Genomic DNA, 27,688 nt, shown 5'->3' on the forward strand with positions numbered 1-27,688 from the left:
TACCGAGACCCAGTTTCCCACTGGTGAGAGGGTGGTTGTTCCATACATTGATTTTTTTTTTTTTTGGTAGAAAGTGCAGGATTTAATGCCAAGAGTATTGAGATTTTGTATCGATGTTACATTTCTCTCTGCATTTTGATGTATACCTAGAAGTTGGTGTAAAATTGTTGTTTACCTGCTGAAGATCTCTATGATGAGGGAAAAGTAACTGGGTGAAACTGAGGTTGTTTCTTTCAGGAAAACTACAGAATTGTCCATCTTCTGCTTAGACGCTCATTGTGTAGTCCATTTTCTGTTTATGCTTAGTTTTACTTCTTATTGTTCTCCTCATCTCTTTCTCTCTCGATTGTGCTTTCTTGAACAATCCTTCCTTACTCTTTAAAATGAGCTTTCCTCCCCCAGTTTGGGAAACACTGACACACATACACTGAAAGATTGTGCATCATTCTGGTTCAAAATCAGGGTGGAACTATTAATCTTTTTACCAAGTTTTCATTCTCTTTTTTTATTTCTGACTTTTTTCCTCTCTCCTTAAATACTGTCTTCCTGACCATCTTATTTTTTTGCAGTGTCCCTCCATCATTTCTTTGACCCATGTATATTTATATTTTGCTTCTTGCTGGTTCATCAACCTTTTTGTTTCCATAAACCTTATCTCATATTTCCTCTCACAAGCCACTGTTGCAAGAAATTGCAAATTACACATAAGCTGCATTTTTTCTGCCAGTCTGGTTGCAGCCTATTATCAAGAGAGAAATAAAGGAAGTATTGAATTATGAATAGATTATACTACAAGGCCTTCTCTTAGCTATAAAATAGATTTGATGTTAACTCTCCATGGCTAGTCCACGCATTTTACTGTAATAAGAACCTTTGATCTTTCTGCTACATACTGCATTGAACTGACCATAAAACATGCCCTTTTTCATTTATGCCAAGGCTACATTAGGTTTGGTTTGAACCTAATGAAATATCTATGCTTGGGTACAGACACATACACCATATCTACCACAACATTAAAACCACTGATAGGTGACGCAAGTACAATTGATCATCTCGTTACAAGGCAATCCTCTTTGGATGATCTTTGTCTGCTGGCATTTATGTGAATGTTACTTTGCTGCATACCACTATCTAATCATTGTTGCAGAGCAACCAAATCCTCTCATGGCATCAGCACTACCTAGCAGCAACAATGTCCCCCAGCAGGACCACATTGGAGTAACTGCTTAAAAATGGCTCTGGGAGCAAGGTGTCAATCCGGGCGTCGACTGGATGTACCAGAGCAAATCCAAGAACCAAAGGCTCCAGCCCACCACTCATAGCACTGAAAGCATCCAATTTCTTTAAACCAATCACAGTTCTGTTGGGCAATGCCCCTGCAAAATAGTGACGGAAATTGTTTTGATAAAACATTTGCATGCTGGGTGGTGAGTGCTGCTATTAAAAATGACTAATTTGCTGAAAAATAAGAAGCAGGGCGGCCTTCTTACACTATCCAAGTCTTCTGTGAAACTTGCCGTTTTCAGCATGTAAGTTGGTACTTGGAGGTTGTTGTTGTTCCCTGTAGTGAAGGGGAATTTGAAAACAGTAACATGTAGAATAGTGTAAGGGGAGAAATGGAAGACTTCAGCTTGTAATAACGTGTAAGTTTACATCATGTGAGTCAGACAATAGCAGCAGTAGGGAGTCTTACACAATATTGGGAAGGTGGTTTTAATGTTGGAGTGTATATTGCTATTGGTAATTAATTTGTGATATGTAATGCATTCTTATGCTGTGAGATAATATAGTAATGTGCTTCTCCCCTGCACTGTGTGAGAGCAGTTTTTTGTGACTGCCTGACATGAAGTTTTAATGAGCTTATTGCATTTTGAAAATGTACAGTCGATGGTGAAGAGAGCAGTCATTCTAGAAATGAAAGTTAACGAAAGCTCAAAAGACTCAGATCCCTTATTCAAAACGCACTGTTTTGTTACTACATTGGATTATGCACTAACAAACTGAGGCAAAGTAATTGTCACCTTTGCTTTTTCTATCATAGAGGTCTCCTTGTGTAATTGTTAGAAAGTGATCCAACAGGAGAAACCCAAAATAAGCTGTTGTCGTTTGGTTGAGTTGGACTGACACCATTACATGATGTTGATGGCAGGTGTTTTAGTTTGTGTCACTGTAGCAGAGCATCCAGTGTCTTTACTTAATGCCGTGTGCCATGGGAATAAGGCAAATACAGCACCAATCTTGATAATGTACCAATGATTCTACCTTTGGTTGTGGTTTTTGAGGGAATTTTGTAAAAATTGTAAATATGTATTATTCCCATGTTCTTGTCTTTGTGGTCGTTTAGTTTTTTTGAGATGCTGTGACTTCAGGCTAAACTGGACTTGTTTGTTCTGCACATAGTCCTGTATATCTTATCTCTGCTCAAAAGCTCACTGTGTCGTCAGCCAGACAGCAAGAAAGGGTGGGGGACAGACAAAGAAAAAGAGAAGAAGGGAGGCGAATGGTCTCTCGAGGCTTCATCCTCGGCAGCTCTGAGTGCTGCTCTGACACCATGCTCCATCAGGACTGGCTGCCTGACATGCTGTGATTGGTGGCCATAGCTCTGTGGACTGGCCCTGGGTGGGGGAGGCAGGGAGGAGAGGTCGATTGAGTTGGTGAGGTAGCAGTGGTCTGAGGGATTGAGGTGAAGGAGAGGAGTCGGCGGACGTGATTGGTGGCTTCATTCCTAAGGGAGCTGAGGGTTGACCCCGAGGAGGAGAGGAGATGGTGGGTGAACGTGGTGGTGGAGGAGTCCATGTGTGTGCAGAGGTTTGATAACAGGGGGCCAGAGATGCTAACCTGAAGACAATGATGGGTGGCCCTCAATTGATACCCTATAAAGCACCCAAAGGAGGGCATGAAACGGAGAAGAAGCAGTCTTGATAGGAGAAGAGGTACACATAAGAAAAAAGAAGATGGAGAATTGGGCATAGATGAGTTTAAAAGGATATTTGTGGCAAAAAGAAGGGGTGACAAGGAAAGTGGGAAGGAGGTGAAGAAGTCAACAGAATGGAGTGAGGGAAACAGAAAAATGAAGGTGAGGTGAGAGGCATGTGGAATGATAAAATGGGAAAGAAAGTGATAAAAGATGGAGGATGGTGAAAAACAGAGAGGCACTTAGCCAGTTTAATAGATAAAAAAGTTGGTCACATGAAAGTTATAGGAATGCAACGTGTTTGTAGGAATACAAAAATATCGGTGTATTTTTTAGACAAAGGGTAAATTGCACGGCTTCATGGCATACAAACAGAACCCAACATCTCCTTTTAGAGTAAAAAAAAATGCTCACAGTCCAGTGATACAGTTGATTTCCCAAATTCAGAAAGTTTATTTGTGAACGCCACTGGCAGGTAATACCCTTACAGACATAGGAAGGCACTGCATAGCGAAGTTTGTATAGGATGAATACAGCTGATGACAGCACTGGACAGAAAAGCAGAGCCTTCACACAATAACAAAACCAACTTCATCCCCATCCTGAAAAAAAAAGACAAGACTCAAATGTAGCGATGTTGATCATTTTGTCAGCTCTTTGGGTGCTGCTGCTCCCGGTAATTTGACGCTATAACAACAAAGTGTGAGAAACTGAGAGATAAAAACGATGGCTTGTGTTTGCATATGGAGAGGTTATAGTCTCTGTGTGTGTGTGTGTGTGTGTGTGTATTTGTTGTATGTGTGTGATGTCTCAGTGTGTCACAGGGTCTTGTCTTTCCCCTTCACTGCACCCTGACAGCAGTGTCAAACAAGGCCTCATATGATCTGTGTATGTCTTTGAGAATATGTGTGTGTATGTGTCTTGGTTGATACTGTTTTTATTCTTCTTTCTAACCCTGTTCACCTCAGATCCCCGGGGTGTTCCAGGGTCCTGCCTAATGGACAGTCTCGCCCCACTAAGCTGGCCTTTGGCTCGGCCACTGAGCTGGATGCCTAACTAGGCCCCTTTGTTGCTCATGGGTCCTGATTGCACTGACCTCTGGGCCGGCTTCCTGGGAGAAGAAGGGTGGTATAGGGAAAAGGAGAGCAGGGGAAGTGTTTTTACGCCCCGTTGCTCACATCTCTCCAACATTGGCCAGTGACTGGTGAAAAGAAAGCAGTGGTGTGGTTTGGCAGTGGAGTAAAGAACTGTTGGCTGCTTGTGTTTCCCAAGCTGCAGGTGAACAGCGGTGGATTCAGCTACATGTACAGATGCATCCATCCTACATGTCACTCATTCTATAAGATTTTTGCATTTTGGCCACAAGGGAAAATCTGAGCTGAACTAGTGCATATATGGTAAAAGGCTCGGTGGATATGCATAGTATTAGGAGATCATTTAAATGAGAATCTGCTGCAAAAAGCTTCACAAATATAATCCTGTCAGTGCGGTTGTGTTGCCGATCACGAGGATTGAATCGTCTTCTGCACAGGTTAACAGCTGATGATGCAATATACTGAAGTTTTTCTCTGTTTCGTATTTGGAGTATTAGTGTTGGTGCAGTGGAGTTGGGATGGTCAAAATAAACATTCAGAAAAACATCTTAAGGCAACATTTAATTCAAAGCACTTCTCGTGCTTTAGATTTGAACTTACAAACATGCAGGTTATACTGCTGTGATTTCTTTGAAACAGGTTTTGCACACAAGGCCACAGTAAGGGAACAGAGATTTTAAAATGGGGAACAGGGAGATTCTTAGTAATGTCACAAAACATTGTTCCACCTTGTTTTGTTTCATAATGAAATTTGCATTCTGCTTCCATCTGTTAGAGCTCATTGTTCAGTTGAACAATTGCAAGCTGGGCTTAGAGTGGAATGCTGCTGAATATGTTCTCCAAAAATGTATATTATATTTGAGAGTGCTGCCAAACTGTGCCAGCTTTATGGCTGTAGTCACAGATCAAGAAAAAGTGCTCTATACTTGGAAACAGGTTGCTCTTGTCAACCAGAAAACTCATATTTATGGTGTTAGATGCCAGACTCACCCCAGCCACGTACTGCTGCCAACAGAGCTATCACACATACAACCATGTGGCTTAATTGGCGTGCATTTTTCTTTAACTAACCCATGCAAGGCACAGCCAGGCAGAGATGGAGATAGCAGAAGTGACAAACTTAAAGGGTGCTGGGTAAAGGAGCAGAATGATGGAGAGAGGGAGGAGAAGGAGGAAGAGGAGGACGCAGCGATGACCTGACCCTCTCTGCTAGATTCCATGTACATCTGTCAGTGAGACGTCCACAGCCAAATGTTTAGGAGCCAGTGTTGCACTGCTGCTACCCTGCTGAGCTTCAGTGTATACATTCTTTTTGTGTGTGTGTGTGTGTGCGCGTGTGTGCATATATGTGTGTGTGTGAGTGTGTGACGCCATGTGTTAGAGGCAGGCCCACATCAGGGTTCATACAGTCGAGCTAAGCCCAGTGGGAGTTGAAAGCTTAAAGAAGGAAATCCCCCCCGGCTGCCTGGTATACACACACACACTCACACACACTCACAAACACACACACACACAAACACACACACATGTGCTATCTCTCTACATCCCTCTCCCTCTCCTCCTGGCACTTCATTAATGAAACCCATGCTTGTATGTTTGGGGCATATGCAGCTCTCTCGGCCCAACACTACAAGTGTGTGTGTGTGTGTGTGTGTGTGTGTTAGGGAGTGAGACATCTCCCCCTATCACATGGTAATATATTCAGTGGAAGATCTCAGCAGAGGCATAATACTGCCGCTCTCCCCTGTCTGAGCCCATCTGTGATATGTAGAAAGGACATCAGCAGGACAGGGTATTAGCACTGGAATAATGTGCACTGTTATTGTTGACGCCACATACTTATTCTCCAAGCAGTGTGCCCCCCTCACCCTGTAACATAAATACATCCATTGTGAAATAAGCAGTAAATAAATGAGTGCAATACAATGGATGGCATGTATGCTACCCCAGTGGAATGTTGTTATATTGGACTCATTAACAGCTGATGGACAAGTTCGGGGACAGTTTGGGGTTTGGACAGCGGGACATTAAGGAGATGTTATCCGTCTTATATGCACAAAGTACTGAATTCATCCTATATGTGTTATAGCCTAAAGAGGGGGAAAAATGGAGGAAACGTGTTAGTTTGCCTTGTTAAACTTGAGTGAGGATAAAACTACTTGTCAATGCAATGACTTGTGGGCTGCTAATTTCCCAGTGATGTTTGCAGACATGAATATAAGGTGTTAAAGCCAGCGGAAGCTGTTGAGTGGTTCACAAGAGGCCCAAGCTCAGGCCTTCGTTTTGTCCTTGGTTTCGGCTATGTGATGATCCTTAAAGGTCCTGAAGTAGAAACAAGATTTTTTTCTTCCTATAGATGTGGTACATACACATACAGTATACCTGCCAGGTGTTGGCAAGTGCTGGAAAAGGCCAGAAGATCAATCTGCCACCTTCAACACCTTCTGAAGAATAGCTCTGATAACATGGTGCTGTTGTTAATCAAAATAACCTGTTTCACCAGAGACAGTCTGCACCACAGGGGTCAGTGGGAACAGAAACTTGGAAAGGGAATATAAAAAAAAAAATCCAGAAAGACAAAACTCCCTCTTCTCCCATCTCCCTCTCCAATCAGCCGGGGCAGAGTGAGCAAGAATGTGAAAATGTAACGCCCCCGTGTCAATTTGAAAGTGCACCTCATAGGCTCCTGTGCCCCTCCACCTCTCTCCACCCCCCATTCCAACTTCCCCCTCTCAAGCAGCTCTGTTGCTTTGGTCCGGCTCTGAAGGCCGTTCTTATTACCGGCACAGAGCGCAGGTCAGAATGGCAAGCCGGCAGCATACTATTAAAGCCTAATGAAAGGATTCTCTGCAGGGTCTGAGGTCTGCAGCGGCCAGAGGAGACTCTGCCTCTGCCCATTGTTCTTCTGCTGCTCTCCTCACTGCTCTGTAGGTTTTTTATTCCATCTCTAAATCTGGCTTCTCTGGCATCTCCCCTGTTTCTGTCTGTCACTGTCTTTGTCTCTCTCACTCATTTTTGTCTTTTCCTTTGTCTTGTTCCCTCCTTTACTCTGCGTCTTTACGTGTCACTGTACTTGTTTTAGCATCACATCTGTTTCAGATGCTGTTTTCACTCCTATGTATTTCTTGAGCTGCATATAAGATGTTGCCATGGGCTCATATAAGCCCAGGGTTTAACAAACAGTGTTTATTTCAATAATAAAAGGCTTAAGTTTGCCTGTCTAGAGTAAAGTAGTATAATTTTACCTATGGTCCCAGGAGACCACATTGTCGTCTTTGCAGGAATTACTCTAATAATGAATTAAATTCATTTGCTGCACTGATTCTCACAATAGCATTATCTTAATTTTGCCTCTTCAGCATACAGGTCAATAGTTAGGGTCACCTACAGAAGTGTGATCCTATCTTCCTCCACCACAGATTTGCTCTGACATGAGGGATTCATTCATGGTTTCCGTCTGTCTTTTTGCAGTTGCTCTTTTAAGACTTGTTGTAGCTTCCTAGCAAACATCACATATATTAACATTTTCCCTCATCATTTCTGCCATACTGTCAAAAAGAAATGTGCATAATTAATGTATGACTTACATTAGTATGCATGCCTGTCAGTGGTCAAGCAATTCTCAAATATAGGTCTAATATAACTCAGGCAACACTTTGCAGTGACCACCATACCTGCATTCATTTTTTCAGGCTAGAAAATAATTGTATTGTTCAGGAAGATGCAGTGGCCTGGTAAACATTATTGGAAGAAGTTACTAGTATAGATTGTTTGATCCTTGTAAAGCACAGAATTAATATGCTGCAGTCTATAACATGACAGTAGATTAATCTCTTGTACCTTTTCCATATGTATTGAGTCAAACATTGATTTCTGTGTATTTGAATGCAACAAAGCATTAGTGTGCGAGGCCAGAAAAAAATCAAGAAATGGGATTTTTTTTACACAACAGTAAGCAAAAAAAATGTTCGTCATGTGCTATCTAATGTGGCCTTTATTTTAAGATTATTTTCATATTTTCAATTAAAACGTTAAGCATTTCATTTGCCTCTATCAATGTCCCACTCTTTTTTTCTATCTCTCTTGCTGTCTTCATATATTTGCCTCTGTGTCTCAGTCTCTTACTTTTTTTCTCAGTAGTGTCACATCAAGTAACCTCTCAGTATCTGGTGCAGTTTGGAGATGATTGAAGAAACAGGAAATTGCTCAGGATGTTTATTTACAGTAGATTAAATGACAGATTCCCTTATTTTTTGCACTAAAAGTACTGACGATAGTCGTCAGTTGAGCGGTTGTTTGGCATCTTGAGTCATTTGTAACTTTGTGTTTGTATCAATTTTAAGCTTAGTTTTAATGCACCAGGCTCCCAATCAAGGTTTCATACCATCATACATTTTCATTTTGCATTATTTATTTTTTCCTCTCTCTCACTCTAAAACCAAGGCTCAGCTGTCCTTGTGCCTTTACACATTGCAAATGAATGCATATCCATGCAAATTCTTAAAAAAGAAAGGCTGAGAATTTGAATATTTTGCTTAAAGCTGCACCCAGGTCGACCCTGCCATTCGGCATTTGAAAGCAGTGTGTCTGTTTGAATACTGAGGATCTCTCTTTGTCATGTTCGCCAGAGGGGCTGGGTGAGCGAACCAGCACCGGCAGGATGGGCAGAGATCGGCTGGGTAGCTGCACACAGACAGACTAATTGGGAAAAGGGGGGCGAGTGAGGGGACGAGGGGTGTTGGTAAGGGTGAGGGAAAGGTGGGGTATGCAGGAAGGGGGGAATCTAAGATGACGACAGGGGGTTTAGGAGGGAGGTGAAAGAGGATGGAGACTGGGGGATGGAGGGAATGAGAGAGTGAGGAAGAAGGAGAGGAGGTGAGGAAGAGGGCACAAGAGTGTGCGGGAGGAAGAGGTGAAGGAAGGGTGAGTTTAGACACTGTGGTTTCCAGCGCTGATGTGTTAGTAGCCCTGCTGACTGTGTCATTATGCTGTTGAGGGCTGGCTGGATAACCAGAGTCCCTGCCTGCTGCAACCACTGTGGCCTTATAGTATGCGTTTGACACACAAGATACTCTGGCGCAAACTGCTTTAATTGCAGTTATTAAACATTCAGACAGGAGCTGGTCATACCAACAAAGCAGACATCCATTGAGACATATTGTCATATATACATGCACAGTTTTGAGATCAAATGTTCAAAGAAGTGCCATTATTAAGAAGAAGTACTCATAAAGTCACCCACCCACTGGATCATAATAATGACCTAATGCAATTTAAAGCTAGTGAATGTTGAGGAGTTGGGAGCAGAAGCCTTAAACATTTTGTGTTTCTGTTATACGGTTTATGAATTTCCATATTCCTATATAGATTTCAACTTAGGTGCATCGTGACTGAAAGCAAACGAACATTTTTAAAAAAATTTTAAGGTCATTGTGCTTTCACACACAACTTTCAGTCTTCCTGAAATGGTTGGGTTTGCTAAGTTGTCGAAGCTTCATCTTTTGTTTAAATGTGAGATAAAATTATGCTCAACAGGTATTTTATTATTTGGCCTAAGTGACATATCTAACAACACAAACTGGCACCCCGATGGAATGCTTATTGTGTTAAGTTATGAATTCTTAACAGGGTTTGGTCTGGTTGCAGTAGATGGAAGTTAAAATTTAATTTATTATATTTTAAATATTGTGACCCTTTCCTTGCATGCAGTAAAGGGCATCAACCTCTCTATTTTGAATGCACAGTGCGCTGGCTCCATGTTTATAATATTCTGTGCAGTGATGTCAATAGTAAAGCATGAGTGATGTTGGAATTTTGGGAGTGATACTGTCTGTATGGAATAAGAAATTCTGATATGAATATATTGACCAGTATTGTTTATATATAATTTAGAGTTGTATAGAGTTGTATTGAAAAGGGAAAATGACAGAATCATTGCTTATTACACTTTCAGCTGTGCATTTCCTAAACCTTTTAGCAACTCAGTGCGAAGACCAAGCTTGACTCTACACCACTGTCTGCTTAGCTGTGATACATACTCTGCTACATGTGCAACGAGTCTTCTCATCTGTGGAGTCAGAGCTGCTCTGCTGGACAAACCATGTGTAATCTTTTTCTGTATCATGTTCTGTAGAAGTTTTCATATTGGTATATATTGGGCAACATATATGCAGATACATCTGTGACAGGCCAAAATCAAGCAACTGATTTATTGTTTAGGCTCTTGTTAATGTTGTCAGTATTCAGATATTTGAAAGTGTTTAATATCCTGAAAAAGGGCTGTTACCCTCTTAAAAGAACACAATAACTCAAGATTGCTTTGATGCCCTGGTCCCTTGATGACTTGTTCACATTCGCTGATCATGTGTGATAAACTGATCCAGAGCTTTTTGTAGTTCACAGTTGTTTGGTGAAAGAGATGCGCAGATTTTGCATCATAGCATGTTGTTTACTTCCTCCCCAGCTTTAATTGATTTACATTAATTTCCATGTGGTACCAGAAAAAAAAACTCTTGCAAAGACCTAACTTGAATTAGGTAATCCGTCACAGTGCACATCTTGTCTGGATTATTTTGAGTTATGTTATTTTTGTGTGGTAATACAGCACAGACTTTTCAAATCAGTCTGCACTTTCAATCGCATTACCAGAAAATAATGAATTAACTTTGACAAAAAAATAAAAGCAGACACGATGTTCCATGTGATGGATTATACAGCGAAAAACTCGTTCAGAAATGTGAAACGGCACAACATACTTTGAAAACAGCTGACAGTAATATAATGTATGTCTGAATAGCAGTAATGGACGAACGCATGCAAAAGCACTGATATTCTCCTTTAAAGTCTGCTTCTAATATGGCCATACCAGTGTTACATTTACAAATTTGCCTGCCACCAGCCTCCATCCCTCCTAAAACTACACCCTGTCTCAAGGGCTCTAGGGGCCAGGCAGCACAGAAGTAGGCTGAGTTACACTGGGTAGCTAGCAACATTGATCTGGCTGCAGTAGCCAGGGGAATATAAAGCAGGCCAGGGGCTTAAAGTCTCGAGCCCCCCCAGGGAGGAGTCCTTGCTGGATAGGGATGAACCGAGCTGCTTCTCATTTCCTCCTGTCTTTCCTCCCTCCTTATGCTGCTGTGTCCATCCTTCTCCATCTATTCCTTCCCTGTGACATTCATTTTTGTCAGTCTCTCTGTGCCTCTGTCTTTCTCTTCTGCTGTTTTTTAAAATACTTTTTCCACTTTAATACATCCTCATCCCTGCCCTCCTTTTATACACATTTTTGTGCCACACTTCTCTGCCTCTCTCTGTTTAAAAGCATATGGCAAAGTGAATATTGCTCATGAAGTTCACACCCAAAATGAAACACCGTGGCTGATGCAGAATTTAGCATTTAATACGTTTATAAAGGACGCATTTTTTAACTGGTTAAGATCATCCTGCTTGCCTGCTGTGATCTTGAAAGCTGGTTTTCCCCTTTTTAGCCACGGTGAGTGGCCAATAAAGGAGGTGCATACATATGTGTGTTAGAGACAGTCAAGCCAAGCCCACACAGTATGATCTGTCACATATCCAATTCCCCGGGTACCTGGTGTAATGCTCTGACATATATATAGCGCATCCCACCCCAATTACTTCTAAAGGAATTAGGGTAGAGCAGGAATAAAAGTGAAGTTTAGGCCTATTTTTTAACAATAAAAAAAAAAAAAAGCAAGAGTGTCACCCGGTGCTGCAAAGTTTGTTGCTCTTCCCTGCTGTACTGTGCTATTCTGCAGGGGTACAGTGCAAAGCTGCACAGTGCTGCTGTGTACTGTTGTAGTGTTGTGGTGCAGTGATAGCAGGATCGTCCACTGGGGGAACCCAGAGCATTCTGTCTCACTGAGTGATACCCCTGTCTCCACTCACGATAAACAGCACACACACACACACACACACACACACACACACACACACACACACACACACACACACACACACACACACACACACACGCACGAGTGTCTGCCAAGCCCAGCCCAGCAGCAGATTCCTCCCCCACCCCTCAACCCCCTCGCAAAGCTGCAAATATATTAGCTGCCTCTTTTTCTTTTGTCTTGGGAAAATGGCAAGCAGGGGGAATGTGTCTGTGTGTGTGCATGTGTGCTTACTGTACTAAGAAACTGTGGAAGAACACCCCCTTTGTGCCATGCGTGTTTAGATATCCCTATGGTATAGAGCCCAGTCATGGGAAGAGAGCTGCAGATGCCCGAGTTACCAGTAATACAGGTATGATGTAGGAAATAGGAAACAGAAAACAGACTGACAGATGAGGAAAAGAACGACTGAGAGTGGAAAATCACACAAGCAGTCTATTTCTTTGGTTTAAACAGAAAGGAATATTGGAACAGCAACACCGAGTTCAGTTTAAAGGGTCGATTCAGTTGTACAAAAAATATATATATGCTCCGTTACTTCTGCTGGTATCTAGCCAGGCAGATATGCAGATGGTAACATCCTTTCACATCTGGAACTACTTTCTAATATAATAAAAATAGTTCCAATGGAAACTTCTGACAATGAAGTCTGTGGACTATCCACAGTAGTGGGGTTTTTATTCCAGATAGGGTCGACAGGTATGTTTTTATCTGGGATAATTAGTAGTAATTAAGGGCATGAATAAGTAGATTTTTGGAACAAATACATATTTTTTGTGAAAATGAAAATCTTGGTGTCACAATTTAAAGTAACCCACATTCCATCACTAAACTTCATTCATAAATTGGTTAAAAACTAAATAATGATACAGTCAGAAAAATGCTGAATGTTGGCTCCGACAGTCAGTTGACCCTGAATTCAAGTTTTTGCTTTTAAGATGTTGTTTTTCATTAAAAAATAAACAACTAAAATTAAATCCATTCACATCCATTTTATCAGATTTCAATCACAAATCTCTACCAAAACTGTTTGGATGGTTACCACTAAGTAGAGCTGGATGCTAAAGTCGGCCATGGCAGCACTTCAAGGTAGTCATTTTGAATTCCTGTTACCATTACATAGTTTTCCAAAAGAGAGCACTGATAAATTTGCTTTTCAACTGTGAAATGTTCCTCTCAGAACATACCTTGATCTTTCCAGTTCATAGGGTGTCCATTAAGGGTTTTATATGAATATATAAGAATAGATGCATATTGGCTAATATATCTTTACTGTATTTTGACCATTTTGTCCGTAGTCTGTAGACTGACAGAGATTTTCAACCAACATATGACTGGTAATGGTGCCTTATGTTGTGTCGAATAATAGTTTGGTTAACGGATAGTTTCCCTTTGGATTTTTTATTGAAATTGCATACAAACAACTATGTACAACATACCAAAGCCACTACATTTATGGACTCAATAACCATTCTCAGTGTAAGAAAAGAGTGATCCTCATAGTTATGCACATATATTAAACCTGAAATGACAGAATATTCATTAGCCATCTATTTACAGGTAAAATTAGCTACTATTCAGACATTTTTCTAGCAAACATGACAAACATTTATTCAATTATCTGTACTCCATATCATTTCTAAATTGAATATGTGTAGGTTTCAGACTTTGAGTCGGACAAAACAATTTTAAGATCTTTTAGAGAAGCTTTCAGAGTTGTGGTGAACTAAAATAATAAACTGACTAATTGAGAGAATAATCAACAAATTTATCAATAATGAATGTTAAGTAGCAACAGTAAAATGCACTGCTAAACATGTAAATATTTTGGAAGATGAAGAAAAGGGGTGTTTTTTTTCTGAAGCTGTGTCTCAGGATGTGTCTCACAAAGCTCAGCTGTCCAGTCGGTTTAAAGATGTCTATGTACTATATGGCATCAGCATACCTGAGGTACGCAGACTGATGTGCTTAGACCATATATATATATATATATATATATATATATATATATATATATATATATATATATATATATATATATATATATATATATATATATAAAAAGACACGTCTGCTGTTTCCATGTCACATTATACACACATACAAACGCATCACTTCCTACTGGTCCTGTATGAGATCAGAGTCTCTTCAACCCTGCGTCTGTCACTCAAACACAGATACCTGATGTGGGCGGGGCTGTGACAACTCAGAAATCTGGCAAGTCAAATGTTTTTATTTGCAGGGAAAGCGGGTGTTTGTGTATGCGTGTGCGCACGTGTGTGTGTCTGTTTGGGTTTGTGCACCATATGCGGTGCGCCAGGGAGGGCTCTCTGGAACATATTGGTGTGCGTACATAGTGGTTAATAATAGTAGCAAACGCATACAGCGATGGCAGCTCTGATGTGTGTGACAGTTTTACAGCCGCACACGCCAAGACACAGTCACACACATGTACACACACACACACACGCACACACTCCCACAACAGAGACGGAGACCTCCTCTGCCACCGAGCCCTCCGTCTTTGTTGAGTTCTCAATTTTATCACAGATCCTGATAAGTAAAAACAACCACTTCCCTCCCACCCACCCCGCCTCGCCTCCAGCCCCTCCCTTACGCTCCATATGTGGGCACATGCATGCACACATACAAGCATATAGCCCAGTCAAACCCAGCCACCCACACACGCACAAACACATAAATGTACAGGCTTAAGCACCCTCACATTTAATGAATAAAGTCCTTGAAGCAGGCAGGAACTCACATACATCATACACTCAAATGCACAAATACATATGACACACACCCCTTCTGTCGGAGCTCATTGTTGCTGTTGCTTGCTTGTCTGTGGCGATGTTTTGTGTTGCGTTGGGATGGCAGATTTAAGTTTTGATAAGGAGGGGCAGGGAAGGGGGATCAGTGACTGTTCCCCACGGCGAGGTCTTAGCAACAGTAGACAGCAGCAGCAGAAGACACCCAACCTGTCGTCCGGATCAGTCTCTGGGGGAGGCAGGGAGAGAGAGAGAGAGAGAGAGATGGAGAGGCAGAGAAATGGAGCAGCAGCAGCATCACTCACAGCTCGGACGTGTCCAATCAGAAAGAAGACACAGACCTTGGGCTCAGTGGTCGAGCTTGGCAAGCAAAAGAAAGAGAAACGGAGAGACGGCGAGAGAGGCCAGAGCATAGCAAAGAGCCACCCAGTCCCTAGGATTAGTCTCTGAGCTTGGCAGAGCCTGGCCAGAACTGAGAGAGAGGTAGCAGAAAGACAGACGGCAAAAAGGACCTGGCGCCTGGCGCCTATTCTGGGCCAGGTTAGCAGCCAGATAGACGAGCAGACAGAGCGACAGACAGAGCGGGGACCCAGAGCTTGGTGGCTGTGTGGCTGGTCTGGAGTGGCTCACCCATATGGTGCTCCGCTCTGTTCCTGCTCCCTGTCTAAATCCATATGCCGATGGTGGAAAGGTGCCCCCCCTCCTCTCCCACCTCGCTTCAAGAGCATGCAGAGCCTCACCCACCCCACACTCCCCCAACCCACAAGGGAGGTGTTGGGAGGTAAAGCCCTGAAGGCTTGTACCCCCCACCCCCCTCCTACCTCTTAACCCCACAGAGCTGCTTAGCCCATTGTCACTACAATCTGCCACCATAGCCTTGGTGTTGTGACTCCCCCCTCCTCTCTCACCCTCTTTCTCTCTTTCTTTCTCTCTCTTCCTTCATCCTTTCATCTCCCTTTGGCACCTGATAATCGATGAACTTATTAACTGCTAATTATTCAAGCTGTGGATCGAGGATCCCTCCCCATCCTTGGAAAAGGGAACCTTTCCTCTGCGTTGTGCCAAATGAAGTGGTTTATATTGCCCATTCATTTGGATTAAGTGCATTTAGGCTTCTGTGTTTGGGATGAGAAGAATTTGTCAGATTGCTATCAGTAGCATTTAGCATTAATCCTCATTTTGTTCAGCCAGTTGATAGCACCCACTTAGCAGAAGCCCAAGAGATTTTCATATTGAAATACACAGTTGTTATTGGTTTTATCCTTGATGTGTGTGTTTGTCTAAAACGATGTGTGTCTTTCTCTGTTCTGGTTTCTCAGGAGGTCCTTCAGACGATACCAAAGTTCTGCTTTCCCTTTGACGTGGAAAGGTACGATCCTCTCCCTCGCTGCTTCCTTGTTGTTTAACAGTGCAGCTCACTTTCACCTCATTTGTATAGAACACATACAGTGTGCACACTGATGTCTTCTCCCACCTGAGGAGAAATTTTAAAACGAACATGAAATCGGGATTTTATGCTTCACACATTATTATGATGGACTATAAATTACCATCACTCACTGATTTTGTCACCTGCCAATTTACTGACTCTCAAAATATGATGATGAGTGTGTTTGTTATTATACTCATGTCCACATTGGCGTGATCGCAAGTGGCCTTTCAAATCTTAAGCCATATAACAAAGCTGACATTTTCCTGCGTAGTTTTTTACTATAGCTATAAAAACAAAGCAGCTGTTTGCAAAAAATCCCCAAAAATGTTAATGCTGTGATGGTGATGACATGTTAATGATGATAATAATGATACCAGCAAGTTCCGTTAATGATGATGATGCTGATGAGGTCATCCGTGACAGACCCACTTGATGCGATGTGCATAGCAACGTGTTCATGGGTGTGTGGAAAAGGTCCAGAATCTAAAGAAGTGTGTTTCCATACATAGTGTAGGTCCAATCAGGCCAGTAGTCTGTGAAAAGTACTGGGCTCTTATTTTCAGCATGGAAAGTGACATGTTAAAATTCGCATTGTGGAGACAGAGGAGAGAGATAGATGGGAGGGGAGGATTCAACCGTCTCTTACTGAAGCTGAGCTGCTGCCATCTAGTGGTGCAGACTTGTACTGAGCTTTGCTGGAATTTTTCTTTGGGGTTAGAAAAGCTTTTTACAGTTTTTGTAGCGGTCAAACTTGAAATATATGACATCAGATTTGGACCCTGACTGGAGATTTAGCTCATGGTGAGATTTTGTCTAAGATCTACAGTTTGTTTCTGACCCAGCCAGGTCAAATTCAATTTTATTATGTTTTGATTTAAATTTGCATGATTCCATAGTTTTACTGCAACTTATTTTATTTGCTCGATTGTGGTTTGGTTATGTTTGAGCGTGTACAACATGCGTCCCTCATGTCCTCTCTCAGGGTTTCTCAGAATCAAGTGGGGCAGAATTTCACCTTTGTGCTGACGGACATCGACAGCAAACAGAGGTTTGGTTTCTGTCGACTCACCCAAGGCTGCCGGGTCTGCATATGTCTACTCAGGTAACACACACATTCCCTTAGTTTGTTGTTTTTCTGTTTCTGCACAGGTTGTACTGATTTTCAATTTTTCATTCTGACTCATAGTGTCCTATTTAATTTAGTCTTTAACACTGGTTATCATTAAATTGTTATTTTTAAAAAAAAAATCAGCATATTCAATTTCCATAAATTAACAAATGTCAAAATAGAAACAACGGAATGTGCTAAAGGGCATCCTACACTTCACAAATGCCAACATATCCTTTCACATTTTCCTTTTTGAATCAAAATCAAGTGAATATGTGTGAAAAGACCTGTTCAGACACAACTGTCTGTATTTACTGGTTCAAAACCAACACTTAGTCTGTTCTGTCCTTTTTTCAAATTATCTATGGATTACTCTCAGAACTGAGTTTTTTATTGTCTGCATTTATTTATCAAATTTGATGACAAATATATATATATATATATATATATATATATATATATATATATATATATATATATATATATATATATATATATATATATATATATATATATATATACCAAATCTTAGAAGTGAACACAGATTTTTTTAGACAGCAATTTCACTCATTCTTACACTTCACACAAAGCTGCACTATGCCAGAATAGCAAATTTATATTCTCATCTGCCCACACAAATATGTTACTGATGTGCCTATAATTATCCAAAAGTTTAGCAGTTTTTGATATTTCATAGGTGGATTTCTCCTATCACAGCGTACATAAATGAGGACAGCAAACCCAGGAAAATTGCATTTTCTTCGCATAATTACTCTCCAACAAAGGCTATTATCATTTAATTCCCATGTAATTGCATGTTGACACAATGTTTTTACAGATGTAATTACTTTACCATTACAAAGAAAGAGCACTCCAGTGATAATCTCAGTGGACAGGCTTATGCACTTTAATATAAACCGAGTAAAAAAAGTACGAAATAAATCAATTTTTAATGAATGTATTAAGCAGTTTAACAAACAACAAACTGGGAAAGGAGCACAAAGCCTTTCCCTTTTCTCTGTTGGTGTAAAACAACACTCCTGTAAGTGCTGCTCTTGCCCGTGTGTGTGTGTGTGTGTGTGTGTGTGTGTGTGTGTGTGTGTGTGTTGCTGTTTGTGTGTGTGTGTGTGTGTATGTGTCTGTTGATGGACAGTCGTGGGTTTGTCGCTGCCCTGATGAGCTGCTGTGAAGAACAGTGTCCCTCCTCCCCACACCACCCACCCTTCCCGGCCAGCTTCCATGGCCTTTGTTTTTCTTTCCTCTCTCTCTTTCTCTTTCTCTCTCTTGCTCTCTGTCTCTCCCTCTCTTTTCTCCTCGTTATTTGGCTACTGCCACAGTGCGACAGCAAAGACGCTTGGCCCATAATTATGCATGAAGCTTCGCTGCCAATTAGCAGAGGCTCCCCTGTCCCTCTCGCTGAGTTAGACATGCTAATTCATTTGACATATGATGTATAAAATTCATTACGCATTCTGAGTAGTTTGCATGGCTTGCTTCATTTATAATAAGATAATGTATAGGAAAGTTTTTTTTTTTCATTTAAAAAATGTTTGTGCGCTCCCCAGTTATGTTTTTCTTTCCTGATCTTTTTCCTTTTTTAAAATCTTAAATAGCCCCACTGCATTGGGAAAAGATAAGTGAAAACATTAAAATGATAAAAAATATTTGAAATGGGAGAATTGTGTAAATTCAATTCCTTCGTGCAGGGTTCTTGGTTAAAAGTTTATTATCCTTGTTTATTATTCTTTAAACTGTTTTTTCTCATTTATTAGTTATGCAAGACAGTATTAAAGAAATGACAACAGGCTGCCTCTGTTAAAAATATTTATAACCACAGAGAAATGGATAGAAAACAGATAATGTAAATTGTTTCTCTTAAACAAGTCAACATCAGTTAAAATTTGTCTGGTTAAAATCTAATGAAAGAAGACCCAGGCCCACTGGTTTACACTCATTTAATTTATCATTTCCCAAGAATATAAAGTAAAAATAATTAAAACAGTTTGCGTCTGTGATTGTTGAAGTGCTGGGACCGTAAAATTGTCACCTCTGCTTACAGGAGGAAGTGCCTTAATGAGTAGGACAGTTTTATGTGGACAGCCCTTTGTAGTCTCATTTCTTAAGTCGTGGCCAAAAGAACCACGCTCCCTTCAGGCAAAGCCTTCGACAGAAAAAACACATGCAAAAACAAGTATAACTGGCTCTATTTTCTATTGTTATTTCCCATCTTCTCTCTTTCTTTGTCCCTCACATTTGAATGATTTTATTTTAGTCATGTTAGTAATTTGGAGATGAGAAATTTGCATCTCCTTAGTTTTATATACCAGCTGATGCATTTTAGAGACTGCATTGCTCTGGTTAGTGGTCACTTAGTGGATCGGCACTTCCTTCCCTGTACTTAACCCCTGACCCGAGAAAGTAAAGGTGTAATGCAATCTTCCACTGAGCCGTCTACAAAGTGTACGATGACTTACGATTACAGGTGCTTGTGCATTAAATAAGATTTAAGACTCATCTAAGGAACAGGAGTAAATGTCGTGCTTAGCACCCAACAGGTACTTTATGGCAGCAGAAAGGGCTCCGGTATAAATGTTTAATAAAACATCTTAAGGCTTAAAGTAAAATCTAGGATTATAAGTACCACCGTATTTAGAGATTTTTGTAGGTTTGTTGTATTTCAGTCTAAATTTTTTATTGTGGTTAACGTCGAGTGCTCGGAAGAAGACATTTTAAAATGTTTATATCAGCTGCACTATTGCGTGCTTCTATCCATAACAGCATAATTATGAGTGCAGAAAGCACTTCTGTGGTCCTGTCTTCTGTTGAATATTTCCATGCTGTTAGGTGGTCTGAGTCAGGGCTGGAGAGCACGACGGGCTGTGAGTGGGTCTCAGATTAACTGGTTCCTCCTTTGAGTACATGGCACTTTGAGAAGACATGTGTTTGAAATGGCAGGAGAGATTGTGGGGCCCCCACGCACTGAGCACTCCAGTGATAGATGCCTCTCTATCGGAGGATTTGCGAAGCACAAACAGATCTGAGCAATGAACTGTGACGAGTAGGAGTATCTCTCTAAGCTTTCCAAACTTTAACTTTGCATGTACAGAGAGCAGGGGAGGGGAGGGGAGGAGGAGAAGAAAACAATGCATCTTTAAGTTATGTTCACTTGATTGCATTTAAATAATGGAAAAAAATACATAACCTATCATAGGAATATGTTGGAAGAATATTGATAATTTGTGGTTGGCTGCCTTCACCCGTGATCATGTGTTTGCCTCTAAAACAGAGGATTTACAGCACCTTGGTGTAGGAGTGTAATGACTGTGAGATCTGTGAGGCCTGACGGCTGCTCTGACAGCGAGAGTCTTATTTACATCCCCTTCAACGGTGAAAAATGAAGGATTAATGTCCAGAAGCCTTGTTTTTTAAACACAAGGCATAGAGGAGGAAGATAATACAAAGACTTTGTTCTCCCACTTAGTCTGTATATCAGACTGAACTTTTGTGTAATGCGGAAAAAATATAAACTGACCCCATATGCAGATATTTACGTTGCATGCTGTTTGACGTTGGCAGAAATAGGTCTCCAGGTTGATATCCGGTCAGCATGTAAATTAACATGCGCATGTTTGATTCAGTCTCTCCTGCGAATGTGACCTGATTGTGGTAAATCTTCATGCAGATGTCAAAATATTGGCATGTTAAGAGACTGATTGTTTCAGACTAATGGTCAGTCAGCCTCTCTGATTGGTGCGCTTGGCTGCACTTCTCCGGGAACCGGCCTGTCATTGGCCCCTTGTGGATTTAGCGATATGAAAATTTGCATTTGGTTCACTTTATTGTTTTCTTGTTGTCTGTTAATTCCAGTCTACAGAGCAGCCAGTGACCCATGCCCTGGAAACTCCTCCGTCTCCAGCCAACTGCTTAAGCAGGACTTCACTGGCTTATGAACTCACACACTCAAAACTTTACTACATTTATTATCATGTAATTGAGGAACTGCAAATTAGAGCTATTTGTCTGATTTTTAATTTGAATAAAATAATTGTCTTCATGCCTTACATGTAACACTTACTGACATTAAGAAGCACTCCTCAATTTGGTAATCAAATGAAAAATCCACTTTTGATTGACTGGCTCACTTGGCCACTAATTTATTTTTCAACCCCTGCATCCAGGCAAGTTAATGAAGCATTAATGGGAGTCTCTGTTTATTTAATTGCAATGCTAAGAAGTTTTTATCCAGCATCATTATACATGCAGTGTTTAAAACTGCATGTTAAAACCCTAAACTTAATAAAAATTCAATAAGTTGATAGGATACCATGTTTTTATTATTTGATTGCATAACATTAAATGAACTGAGCCCTCGCAGCTTTTATGCCAAAAGAAAATGTTGGCCATCTTCCACCGAGAAAGCAAGTTGACTTGGCCAAGAATATGTCAGCTTGGTAAAGAAAGCCATGCTGCAGATGCTTTTAGCTTATGGTGGGTGTGCTTAGTGATTAGTTTTAACACAAACATGGCAGTATAAATTATTTTGAGCTTGTTAATGATTTTTTTTTGTTCTACATTAATAACATAAGGCTAAGACTTCTTTTTTTTTAAAATGTGAAGGACATAAAAAGCAGCAGAGAGAGGGGCAGAAGGAGGAGGTGGAGAGGAGGGGGGCAGGAGGAGGGGGGCAGGAGGAGGGGGGCAGGAGGCATCTTGGGCTGCATTTTTGTTAAGCCTGTGCATCTGGGAGCAGCATGCTTGTAAACCATAGCATCCCTCTGCATCACATGAAAGCTATGGTGTTTTTCTTTTCTTAAAGAATCTAAAATCCATTGTTTTTTTTTCTCTTCTACTCTCTCTTACTATTTGTTTAAAGAGCAGACATGACAGGAATTCATAGCATGCGAGAGCTTTGGATATGAAAGAATGTCATAATAAGGACAAGATAGCATTTACTTTTTCTGAGTGAACAGTGACTTTGTGCTTTGGAATAGGTGTAACTGGGAACAGAATCTATCGTCAGCGCCCTGTATGCATTTGATCTTTAAGCGATAGGACATGTGGTGAAATTATTTCTAGACACTCTCACATAGCGATAGAGTTGCAACACAGAGTAAAGTTTTCTGGAAACTGAATTCTTGCATTTTTGATGCACAAAACACTGATTTGCTTTGATTTATCACATCTAGTTTGTTTATTGTAGATGATGATAGAATGAATTCAAACTTGCATTAATTCATTTCTGTCTGTCTCTTGCAGTTACCTACCATGGTTTGAAATCTACTACAAGCTGCTAAATACACTGGCAGACTACCTTGGAAAACAACAGGTAATTTGTAATTGTGTATAAATATATGTATTTATATATGGTCACATGTATGAACATTGTATAAAATAACAAAAAAAGTAGTATGATTCGACTGAGTAACAAGCACACAGTTTGTGTAACTGTATTGTGGTAAGATATTTGCCTCCGTTCTGTTCTTCTGCATGCTGCATGTGTTGTCTTTTGTGTGCAAGTTTTTGTTCACCGTCTTGGGCTCGACTTGGTTCCTGTTGTTAGCAGCAACAATGTTGACATTTCACAGACCAAACGCTGATCTGACACTGGAAGTTATTCCTGATGATTTACTGGAAAACAAATCGTTAAGAAAAAAAAATACACACTCAAACATACACACAAATGCTTGTACTTCACAAAAGTCTTTTCCCCTGACTATTCACTGCATTGTACTAGCAAAGGGAGGGGAAATGTAAAATATGCAACAAACGAGGGAGATGTGCAGCGTCTAGTGCATAGGGTGTAGGTGATGTTCCACTGTTTAGACTGCAGAGAGGGGAGGAAGGAGGGAGGGAGGGAAACAGAGCAGGGGAGAGATGCAGGGAGCTTTGGGACCATTTTCAATTGTCATGTAGTCACTGCTTCTTCCACGATCCTCAGAGAACAGTGATCAGGACAAAGTGTCTCGCCAAAGTAGACAGTCACGAACACATCACAGGAATATTCGGCATACATATACAAAATTCTGCAATTGAAAGGAGCTCGGCAGAATAATCTGATGCGGGAGAGAGGAAAAACAAACAGAATAGAAACGGTTTGTGTGCGAGGAGGAGAGAGACAGAAAGATTGCTGGAAATCCTGGGTGACTGAAGTGTTAGTGTGCATGATTTGGTTTCTATTTACCCCGCTGTCCGTTCCAGGCGAGAGGGAGATGTTGACAGACGAGGGAAGACAGAAGAGCGATGAGGGTTTAAGGCGAGGGGTAAATGAACTGTTTCCCCAGGCCATGTTGCTGACCATGCGTGTGAGCATTGAGCCTCTCATGACAGGAGGCTGTTCGATTGAACACACCCTAACACCCCTCCCTCCCACCCTGCTTCACTTTACTCTATATGACCGCCCATTGCTTCCATTTCTCCCTCTCTGTCTTGCGCATACATACACACAGAAAACACACATTTATTTCCGCACACAAGCAGCAACAACAACAAAAAAAAGTTCTTCAAGAGGGCAGCAGGAAAAGAAGCTAAAACAAACAACAATATCCAACCTCTTATGTTCACAGTAGTTAAGTTTAGTTTAAGTACAAGTTGCCGCCTCAAGTTCTCCAGCGAGAGATCCGAGTGTGTAAATGGCGCTCTTGTCAAAGTGCTCATAAATGCTGGAAGAATAATCTCATGGCCTGTTCTGTGGTCAAACCAGCTCTCCGACGGCTTCCTAAAGCCCCTGTCTTTGGAGTGGGGACCCCTGCTTAATTACTGACAGCCCGCTCTCCAACCGTAAATCAAAGCTGCAGGATAATAAGCGTCTGCAACCCTACGCTCAGCCGTCTTTTAACCTCACCATTTCTCGTTAAACATATGTCAGTCGGATGTTGTCGAGCCCTTCAGGCCTCGCTGCAGGATTGCCCTCTGGTCTGCAGCAGCGCCTGTCCCGGCACTGTTGTTAAGATTGACACGTAACTTGTGACATCAACAAAAACAAGTAAATAAAATTTATGTGTCATGGGTTTTTTTCTCCCCCCTTTTGTTTGTTTCTCTCCCCTAGGAAAATGACTTGAATGACATGCTGAATTCTCTCTATGATCTTCCTGTGCCAAAGCCCTTCACGCCAGTCAACCTGAGTGTGGTAGGTATAGATCTTATATTCCCACTTGTCAGAGGCAGACAGCTGAGATAGAGACAGAAAGAAGGAAAAAGGGGACAGGTAGGTTACTGTAGCAGTGTGTTGCATCGAGAAAGAGAGTGAAGAGAAGGAGAGGAGATGATAACAGCTGGCTGAAGCAGAATTAGAGACAGTAAAGACAAAATTTATAATAGGAAAAAGTAGAGACTAAAAGGGAGGAATAATGAGAAAGAAGTGAAGCTGACACAGAGGAGACAAAGATGGCATAAAACAGAGAGGAAATAGGGCAGACAGGCAGAAACAGGGAGAGATTGACAAAGTGTAGAGGTTGAGATGGAGGAGATAAATGAGGGATTTGCAGAGGAGACAGAAAGTACAGAGCAGGAAGAGGTTAAGACACAGTAGGTAGGAACAGAGAGACAGACAGGGCCCAGGACTGACACCGTGTTTGGAAACAAGAAGTGGCGCTAACAGGTTTTCGTGTGATAAGTCCAAGCTGGACATGTTTAAACTTGAAGGGTCCTTTCACAACTCGTCATGTCTCCTGCTTATCAAAAACTGAAATGGCTTAACGAGCCCAGGTCCCTCAAAGTCAGCCTGTGTTTGAGTTAACTCTGACACAATCTCTGCTCTCCAGCTCATACATAAAACACTCACTCTCAAACAGTTGTCGCTTCCTTAAGCCTGGCCTATTTAAGTGGAATGTAATGGTTTTTAGTGGGCCGGCGAAGCTCGTAGTGTTGTGTTCACTAATATTGCAATATTTTTTTAGTTGTCGACACACCAGCCAGTAAGGGGATCAAAAGAGTGTCGGTGTTAGCCTTTGTCCTTGAGGACCACCGCTCCTTTTTTGGACCAATTAAACAAGCAACTGTTTCTGCAGCAAAGGTCTCAGAAGGATACACATCTAATTACACAGATGAATTTACAACTTAACAAGACTAATATGAGGTAATCAATATATCTCTGTGAAGGTTAACAAGGTCAGTTAAGATTCCGAGTGATTTATTTTTCCTGTCAGTCTTTTTTTATTAATTTTTTTTAAACCGGCTGTATGTGTGAACAAATCCTTTTCATCTGAATCTCAGAGCTTCATTGGAAAAGAAGCCCTGGAGAACAGAGGTGATAGCTTCATCTCTTTTCTGGAGAAGCCACTAGTTTGATATTTAATTGATGAAGCAGAATTATGCCCTTAAAGAGTGTTTTTTGTTTTATCATGGCAGCCAAGAAGAAGAATCATTGTCCCCTTTCATGTGTGAACCCTGTTTTGCTCTCTCTCTCCCTCTCTTATTGTGCAAGAATGAGCAGTTGTATATTGCCACTGGGCAAGTACTGAGAGATCGGCGAAGCAAGGAGCCGGTGAGTGGAGGGGAATGAGTGAACGGCAGAGAAGGGAGGAGGGAAGGAGGCTGCTGTGAAATATGAAACTGCTGCTATACTAATCGCATGGGAGCCACGGATTTCCAATTTGGCCAAATAAGCTGCGCTATCTTTTTAAATATAACAAAAACAAACTATCCTGGGCCTTGGTGTATGTTTCTTCTCCTCTGGAAAACAATCAAACTTTGTAAATGATTAATGCCCTTCCACACTGCTATATTCTCTCTCTGAATATCAAAAGTTTTTTTTCCCTTCTCTTTATGTTTAAAGCAAAGGCAATTGTGCTCAAAAAATCTCCTTGATGCCTTTCCAGTTAACCCACTTTCAATGGTTTTATATAAACAAGTCTTCGAAAGAACAAGAAAAAAGCAGATAAGCAAGCAAACAGCCAATGAAAGCCTGGGTTGAGTTGAGGAGCATGGCTTGTGATTATCACAATGCCATGAATTTGTAGACCAACAGGGAAACATTATTTAGCACACAGAGAATAAGAAAAGAAAAAACAGATACACCATGTTGTAGCTACTATATACTGTTAAGGCTGGGTATCCTCAACCTTAGAGGTATTACTTCAAGTCCCTGATCTTTTATTACAGTGTGTTCATCTACATTTACTCTGTTATTTAATTGACTTACTTTAATATCAGTCTTTGTTTTAGTTGTCCTTGAATAGGTTTCCTTTTCCACCTATTATTTATCAAAGATCACTAAGAAGCAAAGATTTTCACATCTGATTAATTTTAAGACAAAACTTGGAAGGCCAACGAGTGCCAACTTGGGCTGATTCCAAAAAGTAAATAATGTTTCAGGAAGGTGCTTGAGTGCATATTCTAGAAAGGAGGCAAACATAAGTCAAGTTTACTGTAAAAAGCTCATTTCAGTTTTCAAATTCCTCTCACCAGAGTTATTTCACCTACAGCTATTCAATGTATTTGTGTTTTATGAAGTTGAAAGCTTATTACTAATACAAGCTAGCTGTCTAGCCATCTTCTCTGACTTATGATTATTTAAGTGTCATGATTTTATGTAATTATGTGTGCAGTAGCAGTATAGTTATTTCTTTATTTTTTTACAGTATGATACTTCTGCTTCTCAGCTACAGCATAATCACAAACTAACCAATGGTGTTTCTTTAAATAGAAAAAAAATGGGCACACAATCCGGCACACAATAATTTTCATTACAATTTGTGCATAAAAAAATAAATATTACTGTGCCTTTTCTCATTGCACATCACCTAAGAGCAAAAAAAAAAAAAAACCTGGCAATTTTGTTTCTTTCTTATATATTGGCACAAGCACACAGTAAATAAAACGATTGGTTGGCTGGTATTTAGGATCTACCAAATAAAAATCATATTTCTGTGGTTGTTTTAAATGGGGAAGAGAGCTTCTGGTCAGTTCTAGCAAAATCTTACACTGTATGCGTATTCATGAGTTTTTCTACCTTTTTAGTGTAAATATTGCAGCCAGATTAGAAAGAAAAACTTGGATCTTTTTAACTGTCATATCAAAAATGAGAAATTTGTTTTTGTAAGCATGCTGGAAGTTCTATTGTAGTATCGATAACTCTACAACATATGCACAAAATATTTGGCTATAATAATTTAAACTGTAAAATATATTCACTTACTGTAAAGAGGGACGCGTAGGAGTTGACAAATCGTGTGTTTGTGTTTCTTCTGCTCAGGAAGTAAACCTCAAAGGCAAAGTCTTGGATGTTGGTTTCTGTTTAGTGCTTGTTTGTTTAAGCATTGCTTCACTACTACAATGACCATCCTCTGAGAGCAAAATTATTGTTTACTCATGATAAGTGTTCTTACGTTTTTCACACCTCATGCATATGCACTTAGGGAGTGAAATGTTTTAGTTTTACACCACATTAAATCTTCCAGTGGTGCCAATCAAGGAAATTGTCATGTGCTGTGATTGTTTGTTTTTTTTTCTTAAG

General features: G+C 40.7%; 1 protein-coding gene across 3 annotated transcripts in view; it reads left to right on the plus strand.

The window, feature by feature from the left end:
- dennd1b (DENN/MADD domain containing 1B) overlaps positions 1-27,688 on the plus strand; it is a 106,993-nt gene that overhangs the window by 26,454 nt on the left and 52,851 nt on the right. For 2 of the 3 annotated variants that reach the window (XM_023269876.3, XM_035947978.2), the window contains exons 4-8: positions 16,015-16,064; positions 17,110-17,229; positions 22,492-22,561; positions 24,281-24,361; positions 25,658-25,717. In XM_023269876.3, coding sequence (XP_023125644.2) covers positions 16,015-16,064; positions 17,110-17,229; positions 22,492-22,561; positions 24,281-24,361; positions 25,658-25,717 — 381 coding nt within the window. The remainder of the gene's footprint in view (positions 1-16,014; positions 16,065-17,109; positions 17,230-22,491; positions 22,562-24,280; positions 24,362-25,657; positions 25,718-27,688) is intronic. The other variant, XM_023269878.3, reaches the window with a different exon arrangement.

This window comes from Amphiprion ocellaris, chromosome 2 (assembly GCF_022539595.1).
Source record: "Amphiprion ocellaris isolate individual 3 ecotype Okinawa chromosome 2, ASM2253959v1, whole genome shotgun sequence".
Lineage (NCBI taxonomy): Eukaryota > Metazoa > Chordata > Actinopteri > Pomacentridae > Amphiprion > Amphiprion ocellaris.